Below are 20,028 nucleotides of genomic sequence, written 5' to 3' on the forward strand. Positions count from 1 at the left end.
TTTTTATGCTTGAACCTAGTACTGCATACTACCATGTTTCGGGCCCCGGGTCGATCAGCCTCAATCAATCACCGAATCCAACACCGAATTTGCGCTCCTTTACATGGCAGCTGTAGTAGACGTCGCAAGGCCCCAGACATTGTTTGCCTTGCCCCGTCCAACGCATTTCTTGGATGGCGGTGATGTCAGCTTTTGTCCTTACGAGGACATCAACCAGCCGGGCAGAGGCACCTTCCCCATTAAGGGTCCGGACATTCCAGGTGCATGCCCTCAAATCGTAGTCCTTTAAACGTTTGCCGTGGTCGTCATCATAAGGGGGGTCTCATCCGAGGCTTTGCCTTGCTTCTTCACTGGAAGTGGTTTTTACGTGGCGGGTCCCAAGCCCAGCGCACAACCCATTGCTGGCGCACAATATCAACGCTAAACTCGTGGAAAAAATGTGAGTTATTGGAAACCCCCATTTTTTTCCTTGAGTTTGGCGTTGATATTATATATCGACGGTGGGCAAACGCGGCTCTTTGAGCCAAATGCGGCTCTTTGCTTAGCAAAGTGTGGCTCTTTTTACTTTCTCATTGCTTAGAACATTTTGGCTCTTTTTACTTTTTAAAATACATATTTCTTTGCTGGACATTATTTTCCATTGTGTTGTTTTTTTACTTTATTCTTTTTATATACACATACATTACATTATCTANCATTTTGGCTCTTTTTACTTTTTAAAATACATATTTCTTTGCTGAACATTATTTTCCATTGTGTTGTTTTTTTACTTTATTCTTTTTATATACACATACATTACATTATCTTTACCGATATGAGGGAACATTTGTAAAATTTGAATTTATCTCTACAAGGAGAATAAAAATGTTTTTGATTTGCTACAAGTTATTTTATTTTATGAAGCTAAACTACGTCTTTTTATACATGATCTCAAAAAATAATATTTCACCATTTTCCATAGCTGGCAAAAATATTGCTCATGTCAAAGAGGATAAATTGGACTCCTATGTCGCAGAACTACATGATTTAGAAGCATGTATGCATGTGTCAAAGTCATGATTTTCTTTCTTAAAGTTAACTATAATAAAGAGCTTTAATATTTATGACAATACACATTTCGTTTTATTTATTTAGTCACGGCTGGAACGTCGTCGCGTACATATGTGCATATGCGTAGCTACTCGCTTGAGTGCTGACCCCATGCGACCACTAACGTAAAATTTTTGGAGCTAAATTTTTAATTTTTTTTTTTTAAGTTTGAAGTCGAAAATATGTTTTTTTTTAAGTTAACGATAATAGAGTACTTCAAAATTTTTTGATAATACACACTAGGGCGGGTCGAAAATCTAGTTTTTCTCAAATCGCTTGGTAATAGTGAAAATATATTGTATCATGAAGTCAACAACAAGCCTGCAAAATACTAGTCTTTTGTTTTAATTGTAAGGCCCGCGCATCGACCGTCGAGTGACACACAGCACACTAGTCGAATAAGACCAATTCTGGCTAAAAATTCTGGGTTCAGCAAAAAGTTTTCTTGCACATTATTAGATAATGAATCCGTTAACGCAACAGATAAAGCCAAATATAAATTCTCGCAGCCCTATAGCTTATCGTTAATCTCAAATTTGTCTAATTTCAATAAAATTTTTATTTTTCTCTTGATAATTGCACTGGCCTATAGTCATAAAATGTAAAGAACAGCATTAATATTGCTGGCATACATTTAGGTCGCTGGTTCCAAATATTCTAATATTTTCTTAATATTAGCTATAGTTTGCGAATTTTTGCAAATTTAGGAACAATTTCGGTAGCTCTAATAGAATAGCCATTATTTTCCATAACCGTGGAAAATTTATGTATATGCATGAGTATGGAAACATTGAACATGCACAACTTCTAGAAACACTAATTAGTTTACTTATGTTAATTCATACAATACAAAAATTACAAATATAGGAAGTTGACAAAAATTGTTGTTCAACATTTATTTTAATTTTAAGTAATTTTTTATAATCTGAACGATTTTCATCATATTATTATCATAAATCAGTAACAGTAAGTCTCGCTTTCAATTTGGTAGTTATTACGTACCGATCGGGTAATATTTACCAAAGTTATATCGAAAAACTTAGGTGGATCTTTGGTTTTTTTCTACAAAAATTTCTCTTCAATTATATGATTAACTTTTAAATAAACGAACCGGATTACAGAAAAGGGTTCCAGGGAGTGACTTTTTTCGTTCAACCTGAATGCAAAGCAATATCGTCCAATTGGAGAGTCCTCAAAAAGATTTCCCGGGATTTGTTAATGAATATTGCATTTACCTACAGTCACTTTTTAACATAATGGAATTAATTAAATAATTTATATCTAAACACTAAACGCCCCCTATTTTCATGTAACGGCAAAATTAGAACCGCGAAAAACGTGCTTCTTCGGTGATTAATGAAAGCATTGCGTTTCTCACCCTACATGTATTTTGTTAATGTATGTACTTATGTGCTTGAAATACTATTAACTTATCAAACAATTCCTAATATTGGACAATATATGTTTGACTTCATTCACCACGATTTTGAAAATCGACCAAATCGGCGTGACCAAGTCCATGGTACTCTTAATATTATGTAAACATACGAAAACATAAAAACGCTTGAAATAAATCTCGTCTCACTTTTTACATTCACTTGCTGTCTGAAGTAATGAAGAAGTGGAAATTCATAAGGGAAAATTATCATTGCAGTAAGTTTTATCTTAATATCTTAAAAACTTGTAGTCTTATTGAATAACGATATACGAACGTACAAAATCGACCCAGCCTAATACACACTTCGTNGTTTTATCTTAATATCTTAAAAACTTGTAGTCTTATTGAATAACGATATATGAACGTACAAAATCGACCCAGCCTAATACACACTTCGTTTTTTTTATTTTGAAAACTCTTTTTTCAACACTTTTATTGGGGTCACAGGGGCCCCTTGCGACTAAACGTGTGATTTTCTTTATGCGAGAAGAGTTGGAGTTTTTGGAATTAAAAGAAGATAAGACACTGGAAATGCAACATAAAGCTTTGCCTTTGCTTGAATTCTGGCAACATGTACCAGATTTAAAATATCCGCCGTTGAAAATAGCTGGGTGCCGTATATTTAAAATTTTTGGTACAACGTATAAGTGTGAGTCTTTGTACTCTACAATGAAATTCGTAAAGTCAAAATACCGTTCACAATTGACCTACCAACATTTAACAGAACGGCTTTAACTGACGTAAAACAAGGTTTTGAAAATTTGGGCAGGGATCTTTTGAATTTTCTTTAATATCTATCTTACGTACATTACAATAATAATAAAATTAATGTTTTTGATTTCTAATAATAATTTTATTTAAAGATAAAATGTTTGTTTTTGTTGTTTTTTTTTGTGGCTCTTTTCAGCCTCGACCTTGCCCACCCCTGTTATATATCTCTGTACTAAATTGCAGCACTCGACGATGAATACTTCCAGACATATGTTGTGTTAAAACTTCAGCTTGTATAGGCGGTGCCACGCCTTCTTGATATATCGAAATTGCTTTTGATCTGTTATCATCCTTGGATAGTCTGAAGTCGATGCCCGAAATTTCAAAAATATCGGTACAGCGTTTCTCGAGTTTTTCGAACCGAAAAAAATAAAAAACAAGTAAGAGCAGCGCTGTCTTCGGCTATACCGAAGACTTCATACCTTTCATGAGCATCTGAAAATTTTACTTTAACAGATTACTGCATTTGAATAAATTTATATATTCACAGCAGACATAGATAGAGGAGATACATATATAAAAAATCATATCTAAACAATCAGAGGTATGGAAGATATACCTTATATAGCACCAATCTAAGTGATTTTCACTACTGTGTGATCGGTACGTAAACCGGTAACACAATTTAATGGGTTTAGCTTCCTACATAAAGGAGATACATATATCGCAAGAACTGGTATCTGAACAATCAGTGGTACAAGAGATTATGATTATACAGCATAGATTTTGACGATTTTCTCAGTAGACTTTGTATTATTATTTAAAAAATAGCTTACGAAATTTATCGGTTTTAGCTGTCCAAATAAAGGAGTTTTACAGTAAAACTCCATATCGGAACAATCAGTTGTATGGGGGCAATAAACAGGTTATAGTGACCCGATCTTTGTTAATTTTATTGAAAACTTTCTGTTGATAATGAGTGAAAATAGGGCGAAATTTCATGTTTCGAGCTACATAGATGGAGTAGTTATAACAAAAAATCGCATATCTGAACAATCAGTTGTATGGGAGCTATATGTAAAAGTGACCCGATCTTTGTTATTTTCACTGTATATTCTGGTGTTAATGGGTGGAAGTATTGCAAAATTTCATGTTCCTAGGTACATAAATGGAGGAGTTATAACGAAAATTCTCATAACTGAACAATCAGTTGTATGGGAGATATATGTTATAGTGATCCGATCTTTGTTATTTTCACTGTAAGTATTCTGTTAGTAGTGAGTGAAAAGGGTGCGAATTTTGATGTTTCTAGCTGTATAAATGAAGAAGTTATGGCAAAAAATCTCATATCTGAACAATCAGTTGTATGGTGGATATAGGTTGTAGCGACCCGATCTTCGCCATTTTCACTGAAAGTATTCTTTTGATAATAAGTGTCAACAGTGCGAAATTTCATGTGTCTAGCTACATAAATGGAGGAGTTATAACGAAAAATCTTATATCTGAACAATCAGTTGTATGAGAGCTATAGGTAATAGTGACCCAATCTTTGTAATTTTTACTCTAAGTTTTCTGTTGATAATGGGTAGAAGTAATAAAAAATTTCATGTTCCTAGCTGCATAAATGGAGAAGTTATAACGAAAAATCTCATATCTGAACAATCAGTTGTATGGGAGCTATATGTTATAGTGGTCCGATTCTTCCGGTTCCGACAAATGATTAATACATTATAAAAATACACCCACCTACCAAATTTGATCCGGATATCTCGAAAACTTAGAGACTAGATTGCATACAAACAGACGGACAGACAGACAGACAGACAGACGGACATGGCTAAATCGACTCAGCTCGCCGTTCTGATCATTTAAGTATACATTTTAATGGGTCTATCTCTTCTTATTCTGGTACTTACAAACATCGGACCAAAGTTATAATACCATTTCATGCTCATGAAAGGTATAAAAACGGCTTTCAAAATATATGTTAGTATAAATAACAAATAAATACATTTTTTAATAAAATCTATCCTATCGTAAAATGATTATGAATAATTTTTTAAATAACTGCAGACATTTGAAATTAATTTCAAGTATTTTCCAAAAAAGTGGAAGCATTCAAACGTAAATTTTTTTCTTTCATTTTTGAACATAAATAAATAAAAAACCAGAACTTAAAAAAAAAATCGCCAGGGATGGATGGACGCGAAATTTAATTATCTTTTATTAAAAAAAAGAAACTTGAAATCGGTTCATATTTGGGCTCTCAAATTTAATTTGTCCACAGCAACCTTTTTTGCCCCACTGTGTGCCGTTCAGTACCTGTCTGTATGCAGTTGGCTGCAGCGGTTGTTTGATGAACCTCTGGACTTCGTCAGTTCGTAGAGATGCCTCCTGAAGTGCCTTGGCGAGGCCTCTTCTGCAAGCAGCTGTCTATTTGGGTTTCGACTTTTGTGGCTTCCTACTAGAACTGAAGAGCATTGTGTTTTGCTCCTTGATGGGGTGCATCTTTGCCTCATCGTGTAGGTGGTGTTGGGGCGACGTCAGAAGGCATCCGGTCACTGTCCGAAGTGCCGTGTTCTGGCAGGTCTGTTGCTTCATACATAATTTAGAGCCGGCCGGACAATTGCCTTGTATGTTGCCAGCAACGTTTCTTTGTCTTTTCCCCCAAGTGCTGCCGGCCAACGACTTGAGGAGATTGTTGCGGTTCTGTACTCTGTTGACAATTGCGGTTGTATGCGACGAGAAGGAGAGCAGACTGTCGACGGTGACTCCGAGGATTTTAAGTTATTCACCGTCGGTATTGGTTCACCATCGAGGTGAATACCCACTTTTAGTCTGACCTCCTTCGTCCAGGTGGTGAATAAGGTTGCCGAGGATTTCCTAGGGTAGAGGCTAAGGCTCCTTGCAGTGAAGAAGCGAGTTAGCTCGGCGAGATAACCGTTTACTTTCGAGCACAAGCCATCAATTCCATTGCCAGACGCCACTCTCGAGCAATCGTCAGCATAAGAGACAATAGTGACTCCCTCTGGTGGTTTAGGGAGCTTTGAAGTGTAATAATTAAACAATAGCGGGGATAGGACACCACCCTGCGGTACCCCCTGTTTAATTTTTCTCAGTAATACATGCCGCTGCCAGTGCCATCGTATGAGGAGCGATGCGCACAAAGAGCGTTGGAAATTTAATTTTTGTTGAAAGTACCATGAATAAAATGGACTATGTATATGGGTAATTCCAAACTGCCGTTACGTGACGCTCGTAAGACAAAATGTTAAAAAGAATTTAACAAGTCAAAATTTTCAAGACGTTTATCTAGATTTGAATAGCAATTAAATGGCCACTTATTCATTAAAAAAATTACAACTTCTTGGTAGCAGCGATTTAAAGATATTAGTAAACATATGCGCTGGCGTGACGTTCCAAAAAACAGAAGTGGATTTTGCCTTGAGGGGCAAAATTCCAAAACTGCGAATTGGGGACTATATGTATTTATAAAAGTTTTTGTAGTAATATTTGAAATGTTTAAGGTTAGATTTCCAAGTTATGAAATGTAAAAAATCTTTTCTGCTTTATGTTTGATCAGCTGAATTATCTGTCGTGATGTTACCTGGCGTTACGTTACTAAAACTTCCATTGAAAAAGTTTTGTTAATATTGTTCTTGATAGAATTTTTAACGGGAAGAAAACATGCATTTTATGTTGAACGTATGTACTTCTTATTTTGACATCAGCGTCACCAGTGATTTAATTTTTTGCAAATCTATGTCCTGCTATGTTTCAACTAAACATACCAAATGTGAAACAAATCAGAAAAAATACGGTTTTACAAAATAGACTTGTTCCAGAAAATTACGCAAACGATGGTGATGCCAACGAATACTTAGTATGAAGAATTTTTGGTTTTACTACTAATAGTTATAACTAGAAACTGTAGAGTGAGCAACATTCTGCACAAGTAAAGGAGCCGATTTTATTTGTGGGAGCGAGAAGACTGTTTTATTACAAAACCTTTTTATCATTGAATCATGGGCTGTGAGCAAGTGTATTGACAATATTTTCAACGTCTTGTTTAAACAAAGATATCAAATCAGAGTGCATTTTCTCGGTGGTTTCTATCAAACGGCACTTGTCAGATTGAACATGAATCACAGTAAGAGAACGAGCTTGCTCTGACTTAAGAGCACTGTTGCTAACTTGGTGGTTTTCGCACTAAATTTCGTGCTTTTCTTTATTCAAAACGCGAACATTTTTGAGTTTGGTACTTGGCGCGTTTTTTGGTGCTTTTTTTTTAGTTTGAAGACACCAAATCTGTAAATCTTTAAAAAAAATCGAAGCAAAATTAATAGCAATCGTAAATATTTTAGCAACTTTACAAAAATGGAAACAAAATTCATGGCACAATGACCATCATAAGCGATCATATGTTTGCCAAAAAATTTTTGACACAAAAAGATTTTTCCCACTATGCGTTCAAGGCACATTAAAAAGGGAAATCAAATTTCGTTATGTTTGAGGCGTCAAGCAGTCGGCAAGAAAAGTTCTTTATATTCCTTTAGTTCACGAGATCATAAGAGACTGCAGTGGAAATTTAAACTACCACATTTTTCATAAAACTTAATTTTTTGCTTTTGCTTTCGTTTGACAGGAATTTTAGAAACATTTAACATATAGTCAAGGAAAAATTTACAGATTTTACTTGAATTTAAGAGAAGCGGCAACGCCGGACACAGCTGCAAACTAGAAAATAAGAACAAGAATGTTATCGTCGATTGGACGAAAATATTTGAATTTATAGAAAACAGAAAAAATTCGACCGTCGAGCAAGAAACATTGATTTTTGTTAATTTAAATCAGCATCCCTACAAAAAAATTTGTATGCATATAAAGTCCATTAAATACTCGGATAAAAATTTGGTGTTTTTTTCGAGAAAAACGCGATTTTTCTCTCATTCTCACCAAGCGGTTTAGTTGGCGGTTGTTGTTGGGAATAGTTATTGACACATTCATTTATCTTGGTAATTTCACTGTCCACCAGCTACACAGAAGGCGGAGGAGTGCGAATAGATCTCCGGCGAATGGCCGTACACTCTTTATAAAAGTATTTGTTGTCTGAGTTGAGCAACAACTCCAAGTCATTCTGTGAAATGCCGGCGCAATCCAAATAAAAAAATTCTTTGCACTTGGCACACTGCACTTTTGCGCGATTGCGATCGACTTTTTGTCCACAAACACAAGGCAATTTAAATGAGTTTGCTATACTTATGACAAATTTGAATTAAATAGTTAACTTTTTAACCCGTCAATCGTTTTATATTTACTGTAAAATTTTTTTTTTGGTTACGAAAATTTACATTTCTTAAGTTTCAGAGCTAAACGTAGTTATTTGAAATAAATATTTATTGTTGGCATAAAACAGAAGTATTGGTGTTGTAATTATTTTTGGTTTTACCTAAATAACTTAATTAACGGCAGAGAACAGTGCCTTTCAAAATAAAGTATTGCCCATATTTTTTCCAATGTATACTATAACCATGAGATTAACGTCAAATTATTTATAGTAGAAAAAATACCGTTTCGCGTTCTGATTGTTTTGTGAGTTGAGTAAGAAGTATCGCGAAAATATTAACAAAGAAAAATTAGTGCGGTTTTTAAAAAGCGTTTTGAAGTGGTATTTTTGGTAAAGCATCCAAGGGCCCGAAAATGAGACCCACACAAGTCGCATAATATACAAAAACATCGTTATCATTTGTGAAGAAGTGGGTTAACCGATATGAAAAGTGCGAAAATGTCGATGATGAGCCAGGGAGAGGTAAAAGAGAATCACACCGAAAAAGGCGGATAAGGCGATAGCCCAGCTGTTTGATACCACTCCAACGATTAACCTGAAGCGAGCGAGAGAAAAATTATTGCAAAAGGGAATTGAAGTATCAACGGCTACTATCCGACGCAGGTTTCTGGAATCAAACATCCGTTACAGAAGTACCATCTCAAAACCGCTATTGGGCGAAAAGCACGTGGATATCCGTCTAAAATGGGCTAAGGAGAATTTAGAGCGCGACTGGAGCAACGTCATCTTTACGGATGAATCGTCTTTTGTAGTTTATAATTCTTACAAGAGAGCTTGGTCGAAACAAGGAGAGAGATTACTACAACGTACTGTAAAACACCCTGCAAAGGTCCATGTGTACGGATGCTTCTCATCAAGAGGATTCGTTAAGCTGATTGCCTTTACGCATAACCTTAATGCTGAAAGGATGGTCAAACTATACCAAAGAGGTTTATTGAAGTCTGTTGAAATCCTGCATGGATCGCAAAATATTAATTGGATTTTACAAGAAGACAACGATTCGAAACACCGAAGTCGCCTCTGCACGGCATGGAAACTGGAAAATGAAGTGGAAACGCTAGATTGGCCGTCTCAGAGTCCAGATGCAAACCCAATCGAAAATGTTTGGTAATTAATGAAGCTAAAGCTTAGAGGGGAAAAAATAGCATAAACCAAGCAGATAATTTTGGCATTAAAACGGCCACTTTATCGTCTCGATATACGAATTTTCGTTTTCTCATCAGCGCATTAATTTCTCGCATCGACAAATTGTAGCTCACCCCATGCAACCTTTAAAAAATTGTACCCAACTTTAAATTTTGGTTTGGTTTTGGTTCATGAGTCAGTTAGATATTTTAGATTTTGGGTTTTGCTAACAGTTGCTCTTACTCTATATATGCCTATGTTGCATTGCCAACCTTTAAAATTTAATGAAGAATGTAGTGGAGTTTCACACTCGCGTTGCTGTAATTATGGAATAACAAATTTATTTTTACCGGTAAGATAAGAAAACGAAAACACTTGAAAGTGAGGAACAATTTATCTGCCCTGTTAGTAAAGTCAACTTTACTGCTTACATTAGAAATCGGCTTTTAGCAGCTGCATATTTGTCAGCCAGAATACCAAAAATCATGGCCATCTGAATTCATTTAATTTTGGACTTTTGGCATGTTATAATTGAAAAGGGCACTGTGTGGGTCGGTCTGGTACGGTCTAATGTACAATGTACATTTTACAGAAACCTCTGCGCCTGAACAAAGATTAAGTGTTTTTAATAGAATAAACTGTAATTTAAATCCCTGAGTCTCTGGCGAGCCAAAAAAAACTGATACGCCCTATAGTCGCAAAGTTACAATAACTTACATGGAGTTACATCGTCCTTTTCTTGGCAGCCAAGAAATTAAGGTTAGTGAAAATAACATCTTATTATGCTTAAAACTAGATAAAGTTCCAGATACTCACTACAATTTTTTAACGATGTTAAGGTCAACTGTGAGGGCGGTTTATTTTTGATATCTGCAGCTGCTTTCGACAGTTCTGCCAGCCAGAGGGTCTTCTCGGCAGTGGTGCCAGCGCTCACTGTAATTGCACATTGCCCACCAAATATGGAAAATGTATTGTGCTCGGCATTTTCTGTTAGCAATGAACGCACTGGTACATGACCAAAAATACGGAATGACTGATCGATAGGCGATTTTGTGCCGTAAAGTAAAATGTCGGAAAATAAAAAGAACATACGCTGTTGCAGTCCTCGTTTCGAATGTTTAAGCAGACAGCCTTGTCGTATTAGTCTTCGCTGGTTTTGCACCAACTTGTCGAATCCCGTGATGTCGCGCTGCAATTCACAAAGTTGCACAAAATTTTCCGACTCCGGCAGTTGTTCACGTATTTGCTTTGCAGTGCGTAGTAGGATGTGATAAACAGCCTGACAGTCACCATAATCAATATGCTCTTCAGTATAAAAATCGCACAGCCCTATTTGAAAGGAAAATAGTCGGCGGTATGATGTCTTATTTATATCAAATATTTAAAAGATCTACTTACGTTCTAAGATGAGTTGGTAGTGTAATATGCGATTTAATGGCTTAAGCAGCAGTTCGCCAATCGGAAGATAGCATAACTTTTGCTGCTCAAAATCTTTGTAAATTTGCTTGAAACGCTCTTCTGTTTCGAACATTTCATTGATGCAATGTAAGATTTCTATGTGCGACTGCACATATTCGTCGTAGATGGGCAACACTGCAATATTCTTCATCATAACATCGCCAATGCGATGTGTATCGTGCGAGCCACGCCCTTCCCAAAGCACTATGCGATGCTCGATATCGCGCAAGAAGGTGTTGTGATGCTGCGCCATGGAATCGAGGAAGTCAAAAAGAGGTTGCAAATTCTCGACGTCTTGTCCAGAAAGTTCCTGGCGAAAAGATCGATTTAATATTTCCAAGTCCTTCTTGTAAGTTCTTTCTGTCATGAGCAGCTCCTTGGACAAGAAGTATGATTTCTCTGTAGGCCATTTCTTACAAAAGGAAAGATGACAACCTTATTAGAACATACATATACATATGCACAGGGCATTTTGTTACCGACTTCAAAGACTTTAAGACTTAAAAATGAACCACATATTTTATTACGAAAGAGATCTAAAAGTTGGAGTTCAATTAGAACACACTAGGAATAGCAGCCATTTTTATTATTTCTTGACACACTACGAAGATGTGTCTTAAAAATTTTAGTGCCATTCCTCGCAAAGTGGCGAATGTTTTCGAAATGCTGCGCATAAAAACCCGGTTATGCAAGACTTGAGCAGAGATCACACGACTTGTACATTTGGCAGTCACAGACTGGTGTTGTTTAGAAATTTTTATCGAGAATGAGTGCATCTCAGTAAAAGCTTTCCAAACAACACCACTCTGTAACGGTGAAAATGGACAAATCTTTACAAATGTACAAATCGTGTGATCCCTGCTTTATACTTGACTTGACTTGAAAATTGTATATCTGGAAAATAAGCAGCGTGTGTATGTAGTTACCCAAAAAACCGCAAATAAAATAAAAACATATTCACAATTTGAACGCGTAAATACATTTATTTTAATTATAATTTTGTATCGATTTTTAAACCAAATTAATTTAACGTTTACAATTCTAGGTGGGTGTACACTAGGGATGTTAATTTATTTAGATTTTCGCGATCCCGGGATTTTCGGGATTTCGTTGGTTCAATCCCGGGATCCCGGGATCAGTCCCAGGATTTAGGTATTTATTGTTTTTCAATGACTTAACATGAAAAATTGCATCAATATGGTTTGGGAAGCTCTCCTACCACATAATGTAAATGGGTTTGGAACGTACTTTTTTATTAATGTAAAGTGAAAATTATTTCATAAGTAACAAAACGACAGACAGTAATTAAATTTATATGCATTTAATAAACTTAAGTGTATACATATCTGATAAAGTAATTTAAGGTATGTCGAAAAAAGCTCGATGAAAAAAAAGAAGTTCATAATTCTAGTGGCAGAAATAAAAGAAGCGCCTTAATTTGACCAGTTTTGTCTATATTCCTTTTGTTTATCCAAAATTTATATTTTTTTATAAAAGTCTACTTCATATTACACATAATTAACTGCATATGTATAAATGGGCATTTCTCTGACGTCATGATTTTTTTGAATAGACTTTATACAGCACTAACCGCCAAAATAACGTAAGCAAAATTTTTTTTCAGAATTTTCTTTTTGGATCAGAAATGCATTTAGATGCTCTAAGAATATTTCTGCATCAAAAAGAAAATTAAAAAAAAAATGTCGCTTACGTTAGTTTGGCGGTTAGGGCTCGATATGGTTAATTTCAAAATTTATTAAAAAAAAAATTCAGTGCAATGTAAAACAAAAGTATGGATACCAAATGAAATAATTTGTTTGGGTTCACAAGGACGAATAGGAATTGAAAATGCCCCTTTAAACTATTATATATTTTAAAGCTAATAAAGTTGGTCCTTAGCATATAATTTTTTCAAAGATAAGAATTGAAAAATTTCAAGGATAAAATTATAAAAGAGTATCTTCAATACACTTATGGTCCCTTATGGACCAAAAATGTAATGTGTTTTAACTCTACAGAATCGTCTGTATCATTTGATACCCATACTGGTTTGTTAAGTATATTGCACTGAAATTTTTAAATAATTTTTTGAATTACTCATATCTTTCAAATTTCAAAGTTCTTTTTAAAAATCCTGACGTCAGAGCGAAAAAGTAAGAACGCAATTTTACTATATTTGGCCCTTGGTTTGGCGAATATATTGATTTTTTTGTGTGCGAAGTTGCCTGCCGCAAGGTATTATATGTATATTGACCTACAAATCCGGAAAATCCGGATTTTTGGGACTTAAAAAAGACCGGGATCCTGGGATTAACATTCTTAGTGTACACATACAAGCGCTGAGAATCAATACAAATAGAAGAGGTAATAGGTGACATGCAGAGTAAAAGCGCGGTTATGCAAGACTTAGGACTTGACCAAGGTGTGTTAAACAAGGTGTTATTGACAATTTAGTGCGGCTCTCTTTTAAGGTATAGTATCAAAAAATATAAACAAACTAGGGATGTGAGATTAATCAATTAAGCGAACAAGCTGATTAATCGTAACCTGATTGTTCTACATACGTACATACATATATATGTATGTATTCAAAAATAGAAAAGAATTTATACATATGTATGTACATATTTACGTAGCTATATATGTGTACTAGCGATGCCAAAATATCAGGAAAATTGGTATCCCGGGATTTCGGGATATTTTTTAGGTAATCCCGGGATATATCCCGGGATTCAAATTGAGTCATAAATTTTATGAATATGAGTAAAAATTCAATATCTGAAAGCATTTAACATCCCATTAAATAAAACTATTTAAACTTTACGATAAACTGATTGTAAAACTCATATATCGCTAGCTTAGAGTGAAAAGTTGCCAACTTCACCTTTAATGAAAAATCATATCATTTTTTGATATAGGAGGCTAGATAAATTAAAATTGCATCGTTTCGAAAAGGGTAAAGGTCCTTGTTTTATGTTTTCTCGTTTATATTCAATGAAAGGAAAATTTGCTAAGGCCAAAAAAAGCTCCGAAAATTCGATAAGGCCAAAAAAGTTCGAAATCTTCTAATAAATATCGAATCCCTCCGATTCGTATCGAGTTTTGCTTTGCTTTAAACATGCAAAATGTTGTATTCAAAGTTTTGCGAAAGACTTGAAGAAAATGGCTATACGAAGGTTTTTCCTCTCCTGTACAATTTTTAAATTGGGGCGATATTTATTAAATCAGACAAATTATAAAGTAAAACATTTTTTGAATTGTATTTAAAAAACCATGTGGTTGAGAAACTTATACATCACAAATAATAATGTAAATACCAGGTACTTTTGAAAGTGGCGATTAATAAAAAAAAACATAAAACAAAAATATACTAAAACAATTTCTCTAAACATGTTTATTCTACTCTATAAAGAAATGGCGAATGGAGAATTTTTTGCCATTTTTTCGCAATTTACTAGAAATTTTGAGGGTGTACAAGTCAAACGGATCTCAGAGTCGGATTCAGCGGGTCAAAATACATGTTGGTAGTTGAGTCTGGTTAAAACACACACCCCTTTTTTTTTGCCGGTGCTGTTATTATTGCACTTAAAATGTTTTTGTACGAGCAGCAAAGCATTCAAAGCGGAGTCTTATATGCTTGACCTGCAGTTTTTACATACAAAACCTACTGATGAAAAGCATATTTCGGCATCAACACTTTTAGGCTGAACTGTCAAAAGGTAGACATAATCCATTTGAAGATAATGACCCCTATCTCCTCCATTACAAAATATTTGAACTTCTTTTACCAGCACGTCGGTCAAATTATAAGTTTTTCGATTTGAGGAAGTTTTGAGTATATTGATCTAAAAAATTATCTAACTTTTCCTTAAAACTCTCTGTTTCGTTTACATTAGCGACGCTATGAGTAAATTCACTGAAATCTTCTTCAAAAGAGGCTCAGACTGCATTTTAAAAGTACAGTTTCAAGCTTTTTGTTAACTGCAGTCAAAACGGCATTTTACAAAAATCATACTTCAAAATTCATAAACAAATTCTTACTATCAATTCGATATTTCAAAATTTTCGGGATTTCCGGGACGTCAAAAACACCGGGATCTCGGGATTCCGGGATCCCGCGATTGGCATCCCTAATGTGTACATATTTCTCATTTTAAGGAGCTACATATGTACATATGCACATATTTACGTCGCATGTACCATGATAAAAATATAGTAAGGTAACGGGTGATTTTTTAAGAGCTTGATAACTTTTTTTTTAAAAAAAACGCATAAAATTTGCAAAATCTCATCGGTTCTTTATTTGAAACGTTAGATTGGTCCATGACATTTACTTTTTGAAGATAATTTCATTTAAATGTTGACCGCGGNTAAAATTCTTGACGTTTCCAAACAATTTAATTTTTAAATTTAGTCACAAACTCACACACACAATTTCATTTTCAATCTCAAGCAACAACAATTTCGAACAATTTCAATTTTTTATTTTCACTTTTATATGATTTTAAAATGTTCGCAAACTTCAAAAAAAAAATCATGGCCGACAAATTGAGAGAACGGTTCTACCTTGCTATGTTTTTATCATGGTATGTACTACATTGTACGTACTTGTTTGGCATTTTATTTTTATTAATAAGAAAAATATTGAATGTGCATACGAATATACAGTCAGTCAATAAAGTTTAGGTACAGCGAATTTTTTACAATGCGGGCAACTATTTTTTAAATATTTTATTTTTCGATAATTTTTTATAAAAATATGGTCAATTCTACAACAAAAAACCCAATAATCAGGGTTCCGAACTTTGTGCAAAATTAAAGAAAATTCCGCAAAATTTCATTCAAATATTGCACTTTTTATTTACGCTCTCTAGAAAGAAGTTGGGTATGCAGTTTTTTAGCCCATTCAAGTTTAGTATAACAAAGTGCAAGTTTTTGGTGGCTAGGACTTACCATTGATTTTTAGGAATTTTTTTTTGTTGAAGGTGTCGCTCATTTTCTCCATATAAAATAATGTTTGATAATTTTTTTATATGGAAAAAATGTGCGACACCTTCAACAAAAAAATTTCCCAAAAATCAGTGGTAAGTCCTAGCTTCCGCATACTTGCACTTTATTATACTAAAATTGAATGGGCTAAAAACTGCATACTCAAATTTTTTCTAGAGAGCGTAAATAAAAAGTGAAATATTTGAATGAAATTTTGCAGAATTTTCTTTAATTTTGCACAAGGTTTGGAACTTTTTTTTTGGGGGTTTTTGTTGTAGAATTAACCATATTTTTATAAAAAATTTGCGAAAAATAAAATATTTAAAGAATAGTTGCCCGTATTAAAAAAAAATTCGCTGTACCTAAACTTTATTGACTGACTGTATTTAAACATACAAACATACATACAAAAAAAATTTCTTTTGGTTTGAAAGCAAACTCGAAGGAAATGAACAAAGTTATTCAGATTTTGAGTAAACAGCAGAGATGCTCAACAAACTATATTAATCGATCTCGTTTTGTTGATGCGCAAAAATAAGTTATCAAAATAATTTCTTTTCGTTTCGAAGCTGAATTAACGAAACAAAACTCAATCGTTAACGTTGAAACAAAATAAATCATCAATCGTTAACATCGAAACAAAATAAATCAACGAAAAGTTGTTGTTGGATGCCATTGCCAGCTCACATTAACACCTAGCACCTAAATGCATGCTACAGCTTCAGCATTAACGATTGAATTTCTTTTCGTTAAAAACCAAAATATAATTATTTTGATAATTACCTAAACGTTAAAAAACTAAATCGTTTCAACAGAAACGAATGTTTTTTTTTGTAAACGCTAAAATTAACGTTACGATGCATCCTTGGTAACTAGTAATTACTCAGGATCTGATTAACCAAAATCTGATTAATCAAATTATTTGGTTAATCAGGATTATGAATTATTAAAAGCTTGATTAACCGATTAATCGCACATCCCTAAAACAATCGCACCAAAATTCATAAATTTTTTTTCTATTTGGCTTTATAGGATGGTTCTTATAAGAGCAATGTCAAATTCAACACACTTTGTTGAATACATTTTGGACTTGATTTGACTTACCTTAAAAACGACTAAACTTACAAACGATTACTCTGTGTGCCATCTATTGCCTTTCCTCTTTTTTTTAAACCTCAGCATTTGGATTTGTACTCGTAAAATTGTAAACATTTAATTTGTTTGGGGTAAAATAGGATAAAAAATACAATTGAAATAAATATATTAACACGTAACATACAAAAAAATATATTTGTGTGGTATATTTGGAAAAATTGTATTAAAAATAAGTGAACCAAAAATGATATGGCAGCATAATTCTCTCTTGGCTCTCTTTACGCTTAGAAACTTAAGTTAGAAATCAAAATCTATAGTTCTCCAAGTTTCTAAAGGCGTTTTCGTTTCTACAAAAAATGTTGCCTTTTCTTTTTTTTTTTGCCCGTTTCTTAGTGTTAGTTCTCAGAGGGCAATGAGAAGGTAAAATTTTTCCGTAGCAACGAAAACGCCATAAGTGAAGTTGTTGTGTACAGTGACGGGCAAAACTGTAACATGGTGTAACACTTTTTTTACTTCAGCCATCGCTATCTTTACAAGTTCTAACGACTTTCATACTTTTGTTTTATATTCTTATAGGTACACCTGTACTTCCCCTCTCATAACGATTTGAAGTCTATCCAACAACAATAATAAAACTAGCAGACAGAAATGTAAATGCAAATGTTACAGTTTTTCACTCATATATTTTTAAGAACTTTTTAACAATTTTAACGAAAAAAGAACTATTAACACATTTATGTTCAGTACCCTTTTGCTTGTTTTAGTTCCTGAAAGCGATTTGGTATACCTTATTTGTATCTCTGTAAAAATTCTGGAGGTATATACTCCCATACATACAGTATTGGACATATCTACAGCACCCCCCTTTCAAAGCGATATTGTTTGCCACTTATGTTTAGTTATTTGTTTTTAAGAATTTTCAATTAAAATACGGTTCATTCTCTATCAAAACCCATATAAACCCATGTTTTAAACTTTTTAAAAGACCGCAAAAAAGCGCAACAAACTTTCCCTTAAATTTCAAACTTTTTTCTCAGAAGCTCTAGAATTTTTTTGAGTACACAGTTTTATAAGCGCATTCAATTTTAGTCCAATAATGTGCAAAATTCAAGTCGCTAAAGATTACCGTTGATTTTTTAGAATTTTTTTCGTCTCATTTGCTTCCATATAACGACTAAACACAATTTATTTTTATATGGCAGAAACCCGCAACATCCTCGGCGAAAAAAATTCTAAAAAATCAATGGTAATTTTTAGCCACATGAAACTTGCACATTATTATACTAAAATTGAATGGGCTATAAAACTGTGTGTTCAAATTCTACCGCTTCTGAGAAAAAAGTTTGAAATTTGGGTGAAAATTTGTTGCACTTTTTTGCGGACTTTTAAAAAGTTTTAAACTTGAGTTTATGTGAGTTTTGTCAGAGAATGAACTGTATTTTAATTGAAAATTCTTAAGTGGCAAACAATATGACTTTGAAATGAAGGTGCTATTGTATTGGCCAATACTGTATATCCTTAGTTTGCTTTCACAGCTCATGTACTCGATTTTACGGACTTAGATACTTGGTAAGCTGTGCTTTTAGCTGATTTCGCAAATTCTCGATGAGATTTATGTCCGCGGATTGTGGAGGTCATTACAAATAAGCAAATTTTTGCTGTTGTATCCAGGCTTTGCGAACATGTGCAGTGTGTTTTGGGTGATTTTTCAGCAGTAACTCTCATTTTTTCCACTACATCTTGCAAATTTTGTTGAAATATGAACAGATACTATTCCTTACGCATAATGCGTACTAACGGACCAACAAAATTTTTGAAATTCAACCCCAAACAATTATTGACCGACCTCTGTGATTCAAAGTTTGCCTTACATGATGCGACTGGGCTTAATTTGGGTCTTTGATCCAATACCATACCCGGCCATCTGATTGAAAGCGATTAATTTAGTGTTGACAGACCGAATAACCTTACGGTCTTCGAAAAATTAAATTCCTTATATTTCAAACAATTTTGAACTTTCTTTCGATATGCATATTTGTATACTTCGTATATAAAAAAAAACACATTTAAATGAAAAAATCCGTTTTATAAAAAAAAAAAATATTTTAAACAAAGAAATTACTAACCGATTTTTAAAAAATTGGGATCGTTGTAAAGACGATTAAATCCCCTTTTTTCTGATATGCATATTTGTATAATTCGTATATAAAAATTTGAGAAAAAAACACATTTAAAGGAAAAAATACCCTTTTTTATAAAAAAAATATTTTAAACAAAAAAATTACTAACCTATTTTTAAAAGGTTGGTATCGTTGTAAACGCGATTAAATCCCCNTAACCGATTTTTAAAAAATTGGGATCGTTGTAAAGACGATTAAATCCCCTTTTTTCTGATATGCATATTTGTATAATTCGTATATAAAAATTTGAGAAAAAAACACATTTAAAGGAAAAAATACCCTTTTTTATAAAAAAAATATTTTAAACAAAGAAATTACTAACCGATTTTTAAAAAATTGGGATCGTTGTAAAGACGATTAAATCCCCTTTTTTCTGATATGCATATTTGTATACTTGGTATATAAAAATTAAAAAACAAGACATTTAAATGAAAAAAACCTTTTTTTATAAAAAAAAAAAATATTTTAAATAAAAAAATTACCAACCGATTTTTAAACAATTGTTACCGTTGTAAAGTTAACCCCCTTTTCTCTGACATGCATATTTGTATACTTCGTATATTAAAATTTGAGAAAAACACTTAAAAGTAAAAAAA

General features: G+C 33.6%; 1 protein-coding gene across 2 annotated transcripts in view; it reads right to left on the bottom strand.

Moving 5' to 3' along the window:
- Cdep (Chondrocyte-derived ezrin-like domain containing protein) overlaps nt 1–20,028 on the bottom strand; it is a 306,470-nt gene that overhangs the window by 4,309 nt on the left and 282,133 nt on the right. Inside the window, exons 11-12 of one of the 2 annotated variants that reach the window (XM_017610410.1) lie at nt 11,109–11,580; nt 10,527–11,039 (exon numbers count right to left, since the gene is read on the bottom strand). In XM_017610410.1, the coding sequence (XP_017465899.1) occupies nt 10,527–11,039; nt 11,109–11,580 (985 nt within the window). Of the gene's footprint in view, nt 1–10,526; nt 11,040–11,108; nt 11,581–20,028 lie in introns of those variants that run through there. The other variant, XM_017610411.1, reaches the window with a different exon arrangement.

The sequence above is a fragment of the Rhagoletis zephyria genome, unplaced genomic scaffold (assembly GCF_001687245.7).
Source record: "Rhagoletis zephyria isolate East Lansing unplaced genomic scaffold, Rhagoletis_zephyria_1.1 Rzeph_scaffold_00312, whole genome shotgun sequence".
NCBI lineage: Eukaryota > Metazoa > Arthropoda > Insecta > Diptera > Tephritidae > Rhagoletis > Rhagoletis zephyria.